Here is a 19618-nt window from a genome sequence, read left to right as displayed (position 1 = left end):
CTGTGTCTCCCTTTCTGCTATGTGTTCCCATCTCAAACTTATTTCTTGGCATAGATTTATTTTGTGTTTTTACTTCTTTACTGTGACTTCCTTGTGTATTATCAAGTTTATAAAAGCCATCTCTACTCTGGAGTCTGTAAAAATATATTTTCTTTATGATTTTATATTTTTCACTTTTTGCATCTCGGATCAATCCAGAATCTGCTTATCTGTTTCTTCGTGTGTGTTTCGTTTACGAGCTGGCAGGTAGGATCGCTCGGTCGTCCCGCTGTTACTCGTGCGAGCTCTCTCCCACAGAGATGCCACCTCTCACGCTGCCGGTTCCTGTAGGCATTTGGTCCGTTTTTGGACTTTTCTTCTCTGATACGTTGGTCTTCCCATTCAGGCATCAGTAGCACAACGTGGCTTAAAGATATTTTTAACATCTAGTAGACCTAGCCCCACGTCTCACCCTCTTACTCTTTTTCCGAGTTTTCCTGTTTTTGCTTATTATTACGTATAAACTTTACAGTTGACTTTTATAGTTTTTTTTTGGGGGGGGGGGGAATCCAGTCACTTTTTTCTTGAAATCACATTAAATGTATAGGTCACCCTAAGGAGAATCGACGTCTTCTGTGTTGAGTTTTTCTATCCAGCAAACATAATAATATGCCATGTTCATGCGTACTAGTTTCTCCCTGGTGTCCTGGGGTTTTTTTTTTCTTTTTTTTTTGTACACATCTTGTATATTTTCAGTAAGTCTTATTCCAGCATGTCTGGGAAGCAGGGGACCGTGCAGAGCAGGGCTTCAGGAAGCCTGGGGCTCTGAGGCTGGGCGCCGAGTGGGCAGGAGGGTGTCTGCGTTTGTGACCGGGGACAAGGCAGGGTGGCTCCTGGTGCCTCGTGTGGGCTGTGGTGTTTCACCGTGACCCTGGCGTCATGAAATTTCATGTTGGTTCCTAACTTCAAATTAGTCATTTTTGACTGCCCTGCTCCCTGACATACCTTGTCCTCATTTGTGGTCAGATGGTGTTACCCATGGTTTTTAGGGTTCGGATAGTAAAGATACTATTAGTGGTGTTAATAAAAATAATAGCACCTACCACCTGTTGCTTGAAGATACATGCCTATTTACCTGCTGCTAGATAGGTAGATAGTCACACACACACTCTCCAAATTGTGAAGCATTCTCCCCATGTTACAGGTGAGAAAGCAGAGGCCATTCCCGTTAAGGCCGCACAGACAGTGAGGGGGCAGGGGCGGACGTTCAACCCAAGTCTTTCTGACTGTGAGGCCCGTGCTTTGCTCATTCTTGCCTCAAAGGAACCTTCCGGAAGTTTTAGGCCCTTAAAAACGTGAAAGCTGGCACTTAATAATTTTATTTCTTTACTTTAATATCTAAGCACTAACTAAAGCACTTTCCTAGGTGGAGAAACGGAGACACATCGTGAGGACATACATTGAGAATCAGGAGCTATTTCGGGATTAGAATCTAGGTCTTTCGCCTCTGCCTGGCGTTTTATTTTCCAGGCAGAGACTGTTTGATGTATTCATGTGTTCTCCTGAACACCCAGCATACAGCGTTCCGTGCACGTGATGCCTAATGACACTTTTTGCATCATTAATGCGCTGTCTTCAGCGAGTCTCTTCCCGCTAGTGGCGGGGGGAGGTGGTGGACCGCCTAGGCGTTGCCCGCGAGGTCCCGCCCTCCTGTCGTTCGGTCCTGCCCCTCTCGAGTTACGGGAGCCTCAGCCACAGGTTTATGCGTGTTGCCCTGAGCAGGGCACGCTCAGATACTTGGGCGGTCTGAGCTCAGATCATCAGGAAAGGACTCGTCGTGGTTTGGGGAAGGGAAGGGCAGGCTTGAGGGCGACTCATGACAGACCGGGGCAGGTGCCACGGCTCCACGCTGGCGGCTCGCCTTTGCCATCGTGACGGCCGAGTCTCTCTTATCTGGCTTCATTTCTTTTCCTTGAGTTTGCTCGAGCCCGTCAAACTGTCTTCCATCAGCTGGGAATGTCAGTTTATGGTGGGAAATTCTCTTGGTGTGAAACTTGTAATTTTTAAAGCCAAAATTCTAACAGTTTTAAGGCCCTTGTACATAAATAAAATATGCACAGCAGATGAAAAAGCCGTTTTAATTTTAGAACTTGCTATGATTTTACAACTGGAGAAGTACCACTCAGTAATGTCTGTCTTCAACAGTAGTGCTGTTTGTGAAGTTCCTTCCTTTTTCGCTTTCTTCCCACTTACCCTCTCATTCTCTGGCTTTTTTGAAATAAGGCCATCTTATTCTTTGAAACGAGTTCAGCGAATAGTGGTTATCCTACTTTAAAAGCGCTTCTTCCCCTCGTGCCCCCTTCCCCCTCACTTTACCCTCTGGCTGACAGTAGCACCGGAGGACTTTGAAAACCAGTGATAAACGACTTAGCTTTTGATTTTCAGTCTTGCAGGTATTGTATCTTTGTTTCCTTACTCACAAGGCGAGTGGGACCTGTTCTCTCAGGTACAGTGACCACTAAGCTGAGTTCGGGGGTTGCGATGGGTGCATGTTAGGTTTCCTTGGCAGCAGACGATGCCCGTGTAAGTGCAGATTGATTAACTTAGGTTTAGATTTGTGACGTGGGTCGAACTGCCAGGGTGGCCACCATTTTTGTGGGTCCTGATATGTGAATTACCTTGATCGAGGGTCATGTAAATCAGATTACTAGCTTCAGTTTTTTCATTCTGTCTTATCTGCTTACCAACTTTTGAAAGTTAATCAGGGAGAATCATGATTTTCTTGAGTTAAACACATACTAAGAAATGTTTCTAAAATTTAGTTAGAATATGACTTTGAAATCTTTTCGCATATATGTTTGAATATATAAACACAAGTACCAGTTTACTTTCAGGTAAGTAACTAGATTGCAACTTCAGTCTTCAACTTTTATTAGTAAAGAGTATCGTCAGTCACTGTAATTAGTAGACTTGTTTACTTTGTAAAGATAATTTATTAGAAATGGTTTCCTGGAGACAGTAACAGGGAACATTTGGTCAATCTGGAATGTGGCTTTGTTGCCTTGGTAACTGATAAGAAAGGATGCAGAGCAACCTGGTTTTGTGGCGCACATCAAAACCAGGGCCCTGAATAGGTTGAGGACTGGCTTGGGGCACGAGGCAGAAACAAAATATCTGTGAGGTCAGACCCCGCAGCCCATGCCAAGCGCCCTTGGAGGTGTGACATGTCATACCTGGTCTGATGATAAAAGAACCCGAGAAACCACTTCCTAACCAAATGCTGGGAATCCATGCACTTTCCTCAGACTCGGGCAGAATAGACCCTAAAAACCTCTAGGCTGAGGGACGTTCTCGCCTGCTCAGATGAGTCTAATGATGAGGAAGAGCAGGGCAGATGGTACAGGACGTCGTCCGCCTTTCCACGAGCAGGACTCTTTTGAGAGCCTCCTTGCTGTGCCGGGCGCCCGCGGGGCTCAGAGGGACAGGTCACGTTCCTGCCCCCTAGACGCTTCCAGGAAAGGCACATGAGTAGGCTCGCCTACTCGGAAGCAGTGTGAAAAAATCACTTTCGTTCAGCAAACACGTACACCTGTCTACACGTGTAGATATTGTGTATTAATTGGAGAATTTTGAATCAGTCACCAAAAGATAAATTATAATGGCTTGAAGTACTTTTCTTCATTGAATTAAAAAAAAACAAAACACAAAATGGGAGAGGGCATCCAGTGACTAAGACTGATCCCCGCGCAGCGGTGCGGGAAGATCGGCAGTTGGCGACCGGGCATCCTGTGCGTGGCTTTCCCGTTAACTCACCACTGGCCCCTGGGCAGCCCATGTTATCTTCCCCTCTCTGGATCCCACGTTCTCTCCTGTGGGACGGCCGGGCCGAGCGGGAGGAGGGCCAGCATTCTGCTTCTGGACGCGGGGCACGTCGGAGGCCTCGCGGCGCTGCTTTTATGGAATGACCCTTGACCGCAAAGGTTCGGAGCATGGGGTGATGTTTTCTTGAGGCAAGTCCTCAGATTTTAACAGCTACCTTTCCTTCTCTCCCGCCTGTGAATCTGTTGTCAACATGAGGGTTTGTGTGGTGTTTCTTGTGGACTGGTGGCCGGTTTTGTTTCCGTTTCTCGCCTTGGTCAGAGCGATCCCATGTGCAGATTCTCCAGTTCATAGACTTACGCGCTATCATTTCACATCAAATTCCCCCCTGGGAGAGAAAAAACTTACTTTATACATAAATATATTTTCTTTGTTTAAGAAAAAATTTAAGCCAGCGTCAGCGCGTCCATCCTGTGTTAGCTGCCTTGTGAAATGCGTTTTATGCACATGGCCTCACCCCTATATCTGAGGGGTGGGTTCTGTGCGCGTCCCCATATCACTCCTGAGCTCTGTCGTCCTCGGACCCCGAGGTGTCACCGGGCGTGTGTGTGTGCCTGAGCATCGCGCTGCCGTGGTGTCTTGGGCACTCGCGGATTGTCTGGGCCTGCGCTTCTTGGCCCCTGAGCCCCAGGTGGCCCCCGCCCGTCCTCCGACTCTCGAGCCCAGTCCCGAGGCGTCTGCTCGGCGCAGCACCCAGGTGCCGGCCTCATCAGGCTCGTCCCTCAGGCTGCCTGCACTTCTGACCCGCAGGGTGAACTCCGGTCCTGGGGACGTGCTCCCGTGGGACTGGCCTCCTTCATTCCGGTTCCAGCTCCAGGTCTTTCGGCTGACTCACATTTTGCAGTTTGCTATTTATGGATCAGATTGTCAAAGCAGGATGTGTGAGATTTGAAGGTAGCAGGGACTTGCAATTCTAGTTATTTCCTTAGTGGTGGTGGTGTTGTTTTTTTTTTCTTTTTTTTTCTTTTTCTTTTCCCCTTTTTTCTTTTTGGTGGTGGTAGCAGAGGATCTGGGTAGTCTGGCTTGTTCTTCGCCTGGACTCTTCTCTGCCCCCTCAGAATCCGGCAGCCAACTCGGATTGTCGTTTTCTTCAGATGAGCTGCCGCGTCCCCCAGTCGCGCCTCTGCCCGCAGGCAGCAGCCCTGCGTGGGGAGGGCCGGGCTTCCCGGATAGACTGGCGCCTGGGGCCGCACGTTAAACTCGCACTCTGAGTCCACCGTAGCAGCAGACCTGTAATTCCGTGAACCTTTTTATTGAGCCGTAAGGGGGTTAAAAGAGTAGAACTGTAAGGCACCTTATAGACGCCCCTCATACTATGGATGAAGAAACGGAAGCTTGGAGCAGTTGTGTGAATTCCCTAGAATCAGAAGGATTAATGGCCCAGAGATTTTTAAACCTGCTATTCTGACGGCAGGCTAAATTATTATTTTTTCCCCCCACAAACCAAAGGCAGAAGGTGCCAGTAAATAGAGAGAGAGAGAGAGAGAGAGAGAGAGCGAGCGAGAGCGAGCGCGCAAGAGCGCGTGCAACAGTCCGTGTGTGAGTCTTTCGGGGAGAGTGACTAGTTTTCGTGGGGGTGGGTTCGTCGAAGCGTACCTGATTTCTAAGGTATTTTCTAAAACTCCGCCTCCGGCACGTTTGGACGACATTACGACGACATGCCCCTCACCAGACTGTCACAACTTTCATCATACGTTGTACACACGTAATTATGTCGTTCGGTTGTAAAATGTGTGTTTAAGAAGGTGGGAGAGCCTGAATCGACTGGGACTGGATTTCATCACTAAGCCTTTCAGTGCCCGAGACGCTCCTCCGTTCCCGGTACCGGTCGGAACCGGGACCCTTCTGCGACCGCCTTCCTGTCGCCGTACATCCTCCCTTCCTCTGCCTTAAGCGAGAGCTTGGTCATGCAGTACGGTGACCCTGGCCCCATACCGGCGAAGCTTTATCGTGCTTTGACGTGTGTTGCTATTACACTGCCGAAGGTCAAGGGGAAGGAGAGGGGTAGATGACGCCCGGTTTATGTTCAGGACAGACATGAACTGGAAATTTCGTATTTTGTTCAGTATTCACATTGCTGCCGCTTATGCCTGTGAATGTCGCCCTGTGTTAGGTTCTGACATGGTGCAGAGGGCATGCAAGGTGGGTCCCGCATGCGGGCTGGGACTTGAGTACATCATGTGAGTGGTGTGGATAGTGGAGAGGGCCAGTACTTGGGGACAGAGGCCCCAGCTGAGGAAACCGTCCTGGGCTCGGCCTCGGTGGTCTCTTCACACTTTATAAACCAGTGATGGGACCATCTTAACTAGGCTTTGTTTTTCTAATAGCAGTTGATTGCAGGTGGCTTTTAAAACACCAAACTCACTTTTCTTCTTGGAAAAGGACATCTCACGTACCCGTGATAGAATATTTCAGTTCTTTTGTTAGTACAGGCAGAAGGTCACCTTTCAAGGCAGAGCATGGCCCGTCCTTTCATTGTGACTCTTGTTTTTCTCCCCAAGAATTTTCTTTTGTGGACCCCTCCATCCTGAATGCATGGTTTATAAGCTCCAAGGTCAGGCAGTGCTGAATTAAATAGGGGCAGCGGGCTCCGTCGGGCAGGTAGAACCCCGAGCCACAGACGGCCCAGGTCCCTGCCAGCGCTCAGCGGCAGACGAGCTGCCCTGGGGTGTGCATATGACGACTGGACGCTCAGTGGGCTGGAAAGGGCAGGGCTGGGGCAGGAGGGGGAGACCCAGCGTGCCCAGGTGACCAGGGGGGCAGGAAGAAGTAGGGGCAGGAGTAAAAATGCGAGGGCTGTGTTGTCACACAAGTGTCTTAAAACGGGGATCCGTGTCCCCCAAGCCCTGAAATTGCTACTGTCTTTAAATGAACCCTTTGTTCGGCTTCCACGGTGCAGAGCTACAGAAGCTCTCGCTGGGCTTGGCAGACTCCACTTCTATCAGTTTTCAAATGAATTTGATAAGTTGCTATGACAGCAAACCCACTCTTCCTCTGAGAAATTAATACCTCCAATTTTAATACTACATTAAAGGGTTTTTCTTTTTTAAGTGAAATTGTGAGCAATTTTCTGGAATCATTGTTCTTTAAGGGTTGTGGCTGGAGACTGGCAAATGAATCTTGCTTATTTTTAAAACAGTTTTTTGAGTGGGTGAATGTGGAAGTGTGGGCATAGTGTCAGATAAGGGGATGTGTGGGTATGCATGGATCTGTGTCAGCGGAAGCCAGAATAGCTACTACCCTCAGTACCCGCCCTGGCACCAGACCATCTTTTAAATCGCAGCTCTGAGCGGAGTGCTTGTTACCAGGAAATGGCATTCTCAGTTTAACGGCAGCATTTGAATGTGCAGAAAGTAGCCGGTTTCTTCCTTTCTCTTTCTCTTTCATTCATCCTTCCTTCCTTCCTTTCTCACTGGTAAATACATTTCGCAGCAGCTGCTTGCACTGGGAGAGGAGCGCTGGGGGAAAGGTGGGTTTCGTGGTGAATGCTGGGGACTGGGTGTGATGTCACTGGCAGCTCTGTGCGGCCGTAGGTGGCGTCGGAGCTCCAGTAGCGAGAGAGGGGCAGAGCCATGGAGGAGACCGTGTCGCTGTCAGACCGGCAGCCAGCCTCCCGCTCCGCCGCGCACGGCCCGCTCGGTCAGGGCCAGCCTGCAGAGCGCCGGATGGGCTCCCCGAAGGGAATCGGCCAAGCTGGGTTTGAGTGGCAGAGGACAGAGGGCAAACTGAATGAGATCGGGCTGAATGTCAGCATGGACGGGCAGCTGAAAGACGGGCTTGTGAAGAATGCCTGCTTCCTGGAGCCGAGTAAGCTCTGCTTCTTTGAGGGGAAGCGAGACAAAGAGCTCAGCGTCGAAGTGCAGGACAGGGAGCATCAGGCAGGCTCGGGTCACCTTGACAGCAGGTATGTGATTTCAGACTCCTGCCATTCCTCGGAGGGGAACTTGGTACCCCAGAAGACATCCGGCTTCCAGCTGGGACCCAGAGAGGGGCCAGACCAAAACAAAGCCACTACAGTTCCGGGGATGGTGGCAGGGAAGAATGGCCCAGAGACCAAGAGCCAGCCAGATCTGGCTGTCCCCGGGGCCGCTGACCTCCCTGCCAGGGAGCAGGGAGCCAGTGCGTGGAACCCCAACTTTCCTGCAGTGGCTCCAGGCCGTCAGGGCTCGGCGGCAGCAAGTCCGGGAAAGGAGAACGGCATCGCTCCTGGCTGCCGGCTGACTGGGGTGGGGGGCGATAGCTCGGGGCAGCTCGAATGTGGGTCCCCACTCCCCGTGGCTGTCACCCCCCCAGCCCCCGCCACTGAGCATTCGCCCACTGCCATTCCACCGATCACCATGGTGGAGTTCACCCAGGAAAACTCGAACGCCGGCTCTCATGTTGGAGACCAGAAGGACGTGGGGAAACTGAGTCCTCCCGAGGAGGGGGCTTTGCCCGACCAAGCCCCCCAGCAGAAGAAGGCAATGCGCCGGGCCCTGTCCGAGTGCTCCCACCTCTCAGTGCCCCCGGCTGTCAACCTCGCAGAGAAGTACCCTGAGCCCCTCGCCCGAGGAGAGCCAGCCTCCGGCCTGCTGTCTCTGCCCAGCGACCCAGCGCCACCTCCGGCGCCCAGGAAACCCGGGCCCCCTGTAAGGCGCTCCATGACCGTGGCCGAGGAACAGATGGCCGGCTACACTCTGCAGCCCGGGGAGCTGCCCACCCTGTCCACCGAAGGGATGCCGCCTTCCCTCCGCGAGGAGCCCGCGGCCAAGGAGACGGAAGAACCGACCCCCTTGGGCAGCATCGGCTCTGGGAAGAAGGAGCGGGGCCCCGCGGGGCTGCCCCTGCACGGTCAGCTGGAGCGGATTCCCGAAGCCGGCAGCAAGGAGCAGGGGCGGGAAGACGGGAGCGAGGCGACAGCGGATTCCGGCCGCCAGCTCTGCCAGGGCGGCGAGGGGCAGCCCGGGCAGCCCGGGCAGGCGGCTCTGGCGCGGAAGAAGGAAATCGAGGTCACCGCGAGCCAGAGCTCCCCTTCGTTCCTGCGTGCAGAGACCCCACGTGACGGTATGTTTCTAAATTTTGCCTCCATGGGGAACAAGCAGGCAGCAGGAAGAAGCCAGAGTGACAGATCACCGGCAGGAGCGGGAGGCGCCTGTGACTGCCGGAGCGTGTGCCTGCCCGCGGGGGGTGGGGGGGCTGATGCCCGCGGGGGGCCGGCGCCCGCGGGGGGTGGAGGAGCTGATGCCCGCGCGGGGTGGTGCCCGGGGGGGGGGGCTGGTGCCCGAGGGGGGGTGCCCGTTGGGGGGGGTGCCCGGGGGGGGCTGGTGCCCGTTGGGGGCGCTGATGCCCGCGGAGAGCGGCTGCTGGGGGCGAGACAGGAAAGTGAGCAAAGTGAGCGTAGCTGCGTCCACCTGAACGCCCGCGGGCGGGACCGAGAGTGGACCGAGGCCGTGCACGGGTTGGATTGGGGCAGATGGGGTCAGGGGGAGGTGGGCTCCGAAATAGAGCTCCTGCTTTGACCGGTCGCCCCGCCCACCCCACCCCCATCCTCCCGCCGCTCAGCTCTGTTGGTCCGGGTCAGAGGACTGCTGAGCCCTAAATCATCCTGTCGCGGCCGAGCGATTGCCTTGCCGGGAGATCTGTCACCGAGCAGATTCACAGTGGGTTCCCGGCGCTGACCTCCTCTCGCTAAGTAGCACGGTCTGGGGTGTCCGCTCCGTTTTCCGTTGCGTTTGAGAACATTTTACTTTTGTTCGAGCTGAAAAAGAGCCTTCTCAGGCTGGCTATTTAATATTCTTTCCCTGTTCTTCACGTTTGACCCAGTCTTCTGGTTCTCCCTTTCTGTGTGCATGTCAGGAGGATTTCTGGGGGGAAGGGGCTGGTGGAGGAGGGAGAGCTTGCACTTAAAAACAGCCGGGTGGTGTTCGGGTCGCGCTGGGCGCCACAGCTGCCTCCTGTGTCCGTCTTTCTTCCTGGCCCTTTCTTCTCTTCCCCATCCCCATCCCCCACGCTCCCCTGGGTCTTATTGGTGGTGGTCTAAAAAAGCTTATTTTCCTGAGTCTCATTTCAGCACAAAGATCTGTGATTCGCAAGCTTGAAAACATGGTTTAAAACATGAGTTTTGTTCGTAAAAATAGTCTCTCAGGAGCTGTTTTCTCTCATGTTTATTTCTCAGTACATTTTTTATGAAAAATTTTACTCTTTTTCTCTTAAAATTAGAAGTGGTATTTTCTAGGGGTGGGTAATGGAAATAGGACCTTTGAAGACTGACAGGATTTTTTTTTTTTTTTTTTAATGGAGATAGGCAGAGAAGCTTCATATTTCCCCTGTGACTTCTTATGACTCCACGGTGTACTTCTCGTTGTGGCAGAACTGTAAGCTCCTCAGGGCCGGGAGTGTGCCATCTTTTTATTGACCGCCAAGTGCCCAGTTCGGTGCCACATACCTTCTAGGTGGTAAGGAGTGACAGTGTGTGTGTGTTCCAGAACGAGTTCATCCTAGTTCACGCTAACAGCAGCTCATACCATTAGACAATCTTTTCAGATGATTGACAGACTCCACCGATCCATTCACTTAAGTGTTTGAACGCTGACTCCGCTAGACGCCATGTAGATAAAACTATATGAAGGTTTGTTTGTTCAACATGCCTGCCATATGCCAGTCACTCTCTAGGTACCAGCAATTGTCCTTATCCTCAGGAAACTTCTGATCTCGTGGTGGTGGGAGTGTGGGTGCCAGGATTGTGAATCTTGGAAAGTTCTTGGAGAAGGTGGCGCAGGAAAGCCTTCCAGGCAGAGGGCGCCTAGGAACAGAGGTGTGAAGCCTCGACAGCTCCCCTCTGGGAGAGGAACAGTGACGAGCGTTTATGGAGCACTCTCCTAAGGATTGCAAAGGACAGAAACACAGAGGAACTCGAATTTATGAAAAGTTATGGACAGGCTATAGGAGAACCTCGGGGATCCAGGTTCAGGAAGCACAGGCAGGCTGCAGCCATGGCACGTCTCTCCGGGACCGCTGCTTCTCCCTAAACGTGTGCTCCACTCCCTTCCCTTCTGGAAGCTGTTTCTCCTCTGTCATCTCTTTTTGCTTTCTTTGAGACTGGTCTGCACAGGACATCGGGTTGACATGGTTGGGGCTCTGTGCCCCGCATCATGCTGCTTTTTATCTCAGGGACCTAGGGTTGCTTGTCTGTGGTTCTCACGTTTTCTTTCTTTCAGAGAAAAAATGAGTAAAAGGATCTTATTGGCCCAACTTGGTCCAGTCATCTGTTTGCCAAGTACCACAGGCTTCTTGACCGTTCTTAGCCATGTAGACCCGCCCCCTGCATTCATCCGGAGGCTCCTCTGGAGAAGGGTCTGGGGTGTGGAAACGTGCCAGAGCCATCTGTCACGTGGCGAGAAATAATGGGAGAAAAAAATCTGGAAAGCCGTTTGGAACCCAAGCCTCAGATGCCCCCTAAGATGTTTAAACGTTACTCCCACGTGGAAAACATCGTGGTGGCCCAGAATCAGCTTTGGGAAAACTCACCTGTTCTCAGCAGATGAGATGACCTGGAGGACAGAGGATCGAAGGCCAAAAAGCCCGTTGTGACTTAGATTCGGGTAGCAGTTGGAACGCCGGGAACGTGATGGGAGAAGCACAGCAGGACTCGAAAGCCGGACAGTGCGTTGGCTGAGAGGGAGACGGAGCCAAGCGAGAGCTCTCACAGCGAAGCAGCTAACGGTTTCTCTGTTGAACAGTTTTCCTCAAAACTGTGGAGATGTTTGGGTGACGATGTCTAGCAGTTGGCTGGTGCATACCTCTGAGGCAAAGGAGGGGGCGTCTCGGCGAGAAGCACCATCTAGGAGGGGGACAGCATTTCTGCTTCTGCATAGGTCGCTGTTTTTCATTAGGTGACAGTCACTTATACCGGTCGAAAATAAAGATTGGGAACGAAGGAAGGAAAGAGGGAGGGAGGAAAAGGAAAGGGAGAAAAGAAAGAAAAGCGTGCTCTTTCATACCAAAAGGCCAGGAAGGGGAAGCCCAGGAGAAGACCTGGTTTTGGGCCCCATTTCCCCACCGCGTCCTGCAGCAGCCCGTGGGCTCAGTCCTCCTGCAGGGACAACGTCAGCAGAGCGCGTGCGGGCGCCTCGTAGCACTGCGGTATGATCCGCCCACACTGGCAGGGAGACCCGCCCCCCCGTTTCTTACTAGGTAACAGCACCAGTGGCACCTATGGGCCTGGTGGCTGCCAGCTGTCCGCCTGGTAGTGGAAGGCCACCTAGGTAGCCTTCCTTCCAGCCGCAGAAAGCAGCCCAGGTAGGCCCGGCGTCTTCCATCTCTACCCCAGGTCAGAAAGAGGCCTAGAGAGGCTTCTTCCTTCCCCCTTCCCTGCAGCAGCAGAAGGGCCGATGGGCGCTTCCCACTCCCGGCAGCAGCGGCAGAGATCTCGGCGGAGATCTCACGGGGAGTCCGCCCGAGAGGAGGCCAGGAGAAACTCTGCACTCCGTGGGAAGTGCTTTCAGACCTCGTAGGCAGGACCAGCAGGGGCTGAGTGAGCCTCCCGGAGCTAGAAGGGCACAGCAGGCCGGAACTCGGAAACGAACTCGTTGTTGACACCGTAGGTGGCCACATCCCGCTCGCTATGGTTAAGCAGTGATTACCTGCTAAAATATGAACTTGAATTTTAAAGCAGTGTCATAGAATTGCTTCAACAAGCAATCGTGCGTTCTCTTGAAACACATGAAAAACTAAAAACTCTCAGCGAAGAAATAAATGTTATTAAAAAAGTCTCAAATGGAAATTATAGATAGGAAAAATACAATAACCAGAGTAAAAAATGTGCCTGATGCACTAGATGGTAGGCTGGAGATGTTAGAACAGAATCATGAACTTGAGGACAGGTCGATAGAATTTATTTAATCTGAACAACAAACTGAAAAAAAATTACAGCTCTTTAGAGACCTTTGGGACAATAACAAAAAGATCTAACATTTTTATCATCAAAATCCCAGGAAGTAAGAAAGAATGTGAGGCTTAACAACTATTTCGGGAGATAAGGACTGAACTTTTCAAATTCATCCAAAGTCATGAACCTGCAGATTCAAGAAAGTGAACAAACCTCAAATGAGAAAACCCACAGAAGGCTACACCAAGACATATTATCAGTAAACTTTGGTAAACTAAAGACAAATACAAAAATCTTAAAAACAACCACAACCAGAGAGAGATGGTGCATGATCCATTAGGGGACAGCAGTTCAAATGACAGTGTGTTTGTCAGAAACTGTGGAGAGCAGAAGTAGCTGCACAACGTTTTTCAAGTGCTAAAAGAAAAGACAGTCCACTGTAAATACTGTATCTGGTAAAACTGTCCTTCAGGAAGAAAGGGAAAATAAGGACATTCTTAGATAGCGGAAAACTAAGAGAATTTGTTGACAGTACATATCCTTAGAGAATGGCCATAGGAAGCTCTCCAGAAGGGTGAGGTAATGATAAGAGAAGGAGGCTTGGAATTTCAGAAGTTAAAGAACAATGGAATGGGTGGAAATAGCTATAAATGTAATAGAAAAGGAAATATTTAAGACATGTTTTTAAAGTACGGAGAGTAAACGTTCCTCAGTGGAGGTATGTTTTCAGTGATTCACTTGGAGTAGTAAAACACTGATTCCAGTAGGCTGTATGTACATTGGAATACTAAAGCAACTGCTAAAAAAAATCTATACAAAGCAATATACCCAAAAACTAAAAAATCAAAATCGAGTTCTGAAAAAAAGGTCAAGTAAGTCATAGGAAGGCAAGAGAAACAGAGAGAACAACATCAAAAAGGCAAATAGAACCCTAATATACCAATAATTATTTAAAATCCAAATATTCTAAAACTACAATTAAATGACGGATTATAAGAACAAGTTTTTTTTTAAAAAAATTACCCAATTACATGCCATCTTTAAGAAATGCATGTCAAGTGTAAGGGCAAATGCAGGTTAAAAGTAAAAAGATGGAAAAAAATATATGTCATGTTAACATTAATTCTTTAAAAGTAGCTGGCTATATTAATATCAGACAAAGTGGACTTCACAACAAAGAAAAAGGATCAATCAGTCCACCAAGAAGACATAGCAGTGCTAAATGTACATGCACCAAAAAACAGAGCTTCTACATGACAAATTGATAGAGCTGAAAGGAGAAATAGCCAAATCCACAATTATAATTGGGGATTCTAAGCAGCTGATAACGAGGAATTTCACAGTATCATCAATAGGATCCAACTGACATTTATAGAAATTCTGCCCATCACATTCTCGTCAAGTGCTCCTGGAACATTCACCAAGATGGATTCTGGGTCCTAGAACAAATTTAAATACATTTCTAAGACTGAAATCATACAGAATATATTGTCTGACTGTAATGGAATCAGATTAGAAACCAATAGCAGAAAGACCACAGGAAAATCATCAAACACATGGAAATTAAACTACACTTTTAAATAATTCATAGGTCAGAGAGGAAATTCTCAAAAGAAATTTTTAAAATCCAGTTCACTGAATGAAATTGAAAATGCTGCAAATGAAATTTTGTGGAATGCATCTCTAGCAGAGCCGAGAGGGGATTTAGGCCACTAAGGGCTTCCGTCAGAGAAAATCGATGATCTGTAAATCGCTACACCAAGAAATTAGGAAAAATAGATCCAAAGCAAGCAAGCAGAAATAAGTGAAATCGTAAGCAAGAAAACAAAATCGTTTAACCCAAAAGTTGGTTCTTAAGAAAAGAAAACGATACAATTGTTATACCTTGAACAGAGCGGCAGAGACGGAGGACACAAAGCACCAGTCACAGGACCGGTGGAGGTCACGCCAGCCATCGGAAGGATCAGGGTGGAGCTACTAGGAGCATCTTCATACTCACAGATGCCACAGAATGCACCAATTCCTTGAAAACCCAAATTACCGCAACTCAGCCAGGGCGAAGTAGATAACCTGAATGAATACCCATTAAAGAAATCGACTTTTTAATTAAAAAATCTTTCGATGGTTTCACTGGAGAATTTTTACCCTACAGTTAAAGGATAACGCTAACCTTACATACAACGATAAGAGGAAAGAATACTGTCTAATTTTGTGTGGTCAGTAACATCCCAATACCCATAACAGACAAACATAGTACAAGAACTAAAGACCGCTTTCTCTTGTGAACTTAGGTGTAAAAATTCTTAACAAAATATTAACAGATCACATCAAGCAATACATGAATGTAATTGTACACAAGAGCCATGTGGAATTTATTCCAGATATGCAAGGCCGGTTCAGTAATCAAAAACCGAGCCGTGTAACCCACCATATCAACAGTCTAAAGAAGAAAAATCATAAACAGAAAATTCAGTAAAGTCCAGCACTAATTCATGATAAAACCCTCATCAAAGAATAGAGGGAGAATAGTAAATAGTGGAAGACAATGCCTTTCACCCAGAGATCTGGAACAAGGCAAAGATGCTCACACTCAGCACTCTTATTATTCATAGTACTAGACGTTCTGGTTAGCACCGTACAGCAAGAAAAAGAAATAAAAGCGATATAGATTAAAATGGAAAAAATAAGTCTGGCTCTATCTGCATTGACGTGATTAACTGTCTATATAGATAATTGCAAGGACTCTCTCCAAAAAATGCCTGGGCTAATAAGCGAGTTTATTTAGCAAGGTCACAGGATACACTGTGGAATGGATTGCGTTTCTGTACAGTAACAACGAACCTCTTGTAAATCCTTTACATAAATGTCCGCAGCAGCTTTGTTTATAATAGCGAACAAGAGGAAACAGTCAAAATGTCCTCCAGTCGGTGACTGGTTAATCTGTGGTACAGCCAGACCATGACGACTGCCCAGCAATAGAAAGGAGCCAGCTGCCTCCTAACACGTGCGCCACGGAGGCGACCCACAGCCTTACGCCAGGCGAGAGGCCACACGCAGGGGCAGCACGCGGTCGGATTCCATTGGTCTCAGTTATCGAAATAACATTATGGGCAGGAAGAACAGATCGGCAGCTGCCAGAAATTCAGGGACTTGCAAAGGAAGGGAGCGGGGCGGCTGTAAACGGGACCCCGAGGGGGCCCTGCGCGTTGGGGCAGTTACGTCCTGCTCGCCCGTGGTTACGTACAATAGGTCAGATTGCAAAGAGCTGCAGGTGTGTGCAGGTGTGTGCGCGCACACACACAGTCACACAGATGCGTCCACGTGAAATGCACGATCTGAATTAGCTCTGCGGATTGTGCTGATACTGGTTTCCGGGCTTTGACGGTAGTTACGTAGGACGCCAACACGGGGCCGGGGGTGGGGGTGGGGAGCAGGCGAAGGGGACGCGGGACCTTCCTGTACATTTTCTTGCAACTTCCTGTGAATCTATCATTATTTTAGAACAAAAAGTCCTAAAATCTCTCGCCCTCCCAACTTTTGTGCCCCATCCCCCCTTCAGATTCTGTTCATTGTTTTGTTTCATCGTGATCCTTCCAGATTCTTTTGAGTGCATGTCCCAGTATATTTGCAGTAGAAATGTATTCCACCCCCATCCCGTTTCTAGACAAATGGTTTCACGTCACCTGTACTGTTCTGTGCCTTGCTTCCCCCCCCCCCCCCACTTAGAGATCATTCATTCCCTATCGGTCATAAGAGAATTTTTTGGTGCTTTATTTTTCAGACTCAAGAGATGATTGATTCTATTGACAGTTTCTGCCGTGACGCTTTGGCCGGTTTCCTATGAGCAGAATTGTGGGTGGTTTCGGTCCTTCGCTTTTCGTAGCCGTGCTCCGATGGAGGACCTTGCACGTGCGCCGTTTTGCCGGTGTTTGAGTGTGTCTCTAAGAGAAACTAGAAACTGGATTTCCGGGTTAGAGTTCGGCCGCACTGGCAATTCCCAGAGATCCCACCAGGCCGCCCTGCGTGTGAACTGGGGCCGTTGCCCACACGAGCCAGCACTGCGTGTCCTCCCGCTGTCCCCGGCCTGCTTCCGAGTTTCAGGGCTTTTGACAATGTGTTAGGTATAGTTTTAATTTTCGTTTTTCTTAAAGATTGGACATCTCTTTTTATTTCCAAAAAGGATTTATATTTCTGTAAACTGTGTTCATATTCCTTTGGCTATTTGTCCAGTGCGTCGTTGACCTATACAGGAGTTACTGGTTCGTGGGAGTAATTTCTGTAATAAGTTTGTCATTGATGTGAACTTCAGATGTTGTTTTCCTGTTTATCATTTGACTTTTCTCTTTCTCTCTCTCTCTCTCTCTTTTTTTTTTTTTTTTTCCACATCGAACGTTTTTATTTTTCTTAGTCAGACTTATCTTTTGTGGCTTCTGGATTTCATGCCATTTAGAAAGACTTTCCCGAGACCCAGGTTATAAATCTCATGATATTTTAATGTTCTCAGGTGTAGCCCTCTTGAAATCTGAAGCAGCCTCCTCACAGAGGCGCTGCTGGGCTTAGCCGTGGGCCACGGACTTGATATCTGGCCGTGGGTCTGATTTCATGGGTCCGCTCAGCCTCGCTGGAAATCTGGGTCGCTGCTAGAATTAGATCGAGTCAATCTCACATCCTGCTTAAAGTGGTGCTTTACAGGGAAAGGAAGTAAGAGGAGGACCTTGTGGCTCTTACCCCATCTCTTTGCGGCCTTCATTCCAAGAGATAAACTCCAGTAGAAGAGGTTTTTGTCCTGAGCGCTCCGGGAGTTAGCGGCTGGTCTCCCGGGAAGGGAAGCCGAGCTCGAAGGGCCATTTCCTTCCATTGATCATCTGTGCACATCCCACTTAGGTTGCTTTTCTGCAGGGACAGGCCGCCTGAATCTCTGGAATCTGAAACTCCGTCCCTCACAATGAGGGGGACTTGGGAGCCCCGTCCACGTCTCAGCCGCACGGCCCCGTGGATGTTTTTCAGAATGAAGTGCTCGTTAGTTGTCTGTCTCCGCTAAGACTTTTCTGTTTTGAAATGGGTGTGAAAAATATTTGCTTAGCATAACTTTCTCCACTTAGGAATAGCCAAGCCAGAAGAAGGACGGTCTGCTGTGACTACGACCGGAAATGACATCACCGCACCTCCCGACAAGGAGCTCCCACCAAGCCCAGAGAAGAAAGCAAAGGTAGTTGCCGGAACGGTGGGTTGTCTTTTACCATTGTAATTTTTTTTTTTTTAAACCGTATCATCAGCTATTATTGCTTGAATTGTGAATGAAATTTCTTTTTTCTGAGCTGTTGTTGGTCCTTTCTCAAGTTTGGACGTGCTCAAGAAACATTTTATGTTCCCACTTTAGCATAGCGCCCTAACTCAAACCTTCATCTCTCTCTCTCTGCCTTCGACCCTGCTGTCTTGAGTGTCTGTAGAGATGTTCTGCAGAGGCCGATTCTGCCTCCCTTACCAGCAGTAGAGGCAGTTACAGGCTGTTCTGAAATGGATTCTGAAATCTGCATTCATGAAAAGAGAGCACAGGTTTTTAGGGTGAATCGCAGCTTGAGACACTTGCTGGTACTCATTACAAAGTTCAAGTGCCACACTTTGGTGTGATCTTATAACAAGATGCCTTGTCCTGAACGTACCCAATCTCATCTGATCTTGGAAGCTAAGCAGGGTCGGGCTTGGTTAGTACTTGGATGGGAGACCACCTTGGAATACCAGGTGCTGTAGGCGTTTAAAAAAAAAAAACGATGCCGAAGTTGCCTCATTGAGGTATAGATGATAATGGTGTAATCACCTGCTGATGACCTTCCTCATGGAATTATTTCAGCCACCAAAAGTTAGTTTATTGTTTAGGGCTCTTACTGGATTTAAATTTTCCGGTGTCAAACTGCTGGAATGTGTGACATTGTCATTAAGAAACAATTCCCAGTTTTCTTTATCCTGGTGTCTTTCTGCTGTTTACTGAGCTCAGAAGAAAGGAATGCTAATTTTCAGTTGCATCTTTCCTCATTGCTTATAATTTTATTTTGAATTGTGCAATTTATACTTTTTTTTTAATTTGTTTTTATTCTTGTCTGTGTGTTTGATGTTGGCCCTTAAATAAAAAACAAACAACAAATCAACTTTAAAGCCTTTGGCCACAACTCAGCCTGCAAAGACTTCAACATCGAAAGCCAAAACACAGCCCACTTCTCTCCCTAAGCAGCCAGCTCCCACCACCCTAGGTGGGTCGACTAAAAAACCCATGAGCCTTGCTTCAGGCTTAGCACCAGCTGCCCCACCCAAACGCCCTGCGGCCACCACTGGCAGGTCTTCCATCTCTCCTTCAAAAGATGCGAAGCCCAAGGTAAGTAGTCACCTAAGCACTGTGCAGGGAAAGGTTTTCGTCTCTGAGTGTCAGGTAGAAAGGCTCCTGTTGGTACCAGACCATGAAACCAGGCTGGTGGAACTGTGGAAAGGCCGGGTGAAGGGGGCAGGTGGCTGGACAGTCAGTTTGGGGGCCCACGATGCAGTTGTACCCTTCGAAGGCCTTTAACACTTTTAACCTCTCCCTGCCCCGGTTGAAGGCCCCGCTCCCTTTCCCCCAATGCCCCTTGCCCCTTGCCACTTTAACTGCTTGCTGACCAGTTTCCGCTTCTCCACATGCTGATCAGATTAGGTATTCATTTTTGGGATAATCCCACACGAAATCCCCAGTCAGATCCCCTTCTTTGTCCTTGTCTGTAATCATCCTGCAGGAGTGAATCTGACCCGGTACTTTTGCGATAAGCTCCTCCAGCTTACCCCTGCAGATCCCACGTCACGTGGTGACTGACTTCGCGTTTGGCGTCCGGCCGCCTCTCCCTGGGCTGCGGCCATACTTTCCCGGGT

At 49.1% G+C, this 19618-nt stretch overlaps 1 protein-coding gene, 1 long non-coding RNA gene and 1 pseudogene across 20 annotated transcripts in view; all 3 read left to right on the top strand.

Annotated features, from left to right (window-relative positions):
• The window catches only part of MAP4 (microtubule associated protein 4), a 54564-nt gene that overhangs the window by 18842 nt on the left and 16104 nt on the right, over positions 1-19618 (top strand). For 9 of the 19 annotated variants that reach the window (XR_004950427.1, XM_036219120.1, XM_036219128.1 and 6 more), the window contains 2 exons: positions 17827-17948; positions 18879-19094. Coding sequence is in view for 18 of the 19 variants with exons in the window: in XM_036219120.1 (XP_036075013.1) it covers positions 17827-17948; positions 18879-19094 (338 nt within the window). In the remaining variant the exon portion in view is untranslated. Of the gene's footprint in view, positions 1-6618; positions 8902-17826; positions 17949-18878; positions 19095-19618 lie in introns of those variants that run through there. The other 10 variants (XM_036219133.1, XM_036219132.1, XM_036219125.1 and 7 more) reach the window with 4 other exon arrangements.
• Positions 9373-13736, top strand: LOC107513303. The gene is made up of 2 exons (XR_001597514.2): positions 9373-9497; positions 10142-13736. It is a non-coding gene; the product is annotated as an uncharacterized LOC107513303 (long non-coding RNA).
• LOC118601945 lies at positions 18356-18478 on the top strand (annotated as a pseudogene).

Source organism: Rousettus aegyptiacus, unplaced genomic scaffold (genome assembly GCF_014176215.1).
Source record: "Rousettus aegyptiacus isolate mRouAeg1 unplaced genomic scaffold, mRouAeg1.p scaffold_m13_p_4, whole genome shotgun sequence".
Lineage (NCBI taxonomy): Eukaryota > Metazoa > Chordata > Mammalia > Chiroptera > Pteropodidae > Rousettus > Rousettus aegyptiacus.
This window is presented reverse-complemented; position numbering and strand designations above follow the sequence as displayed.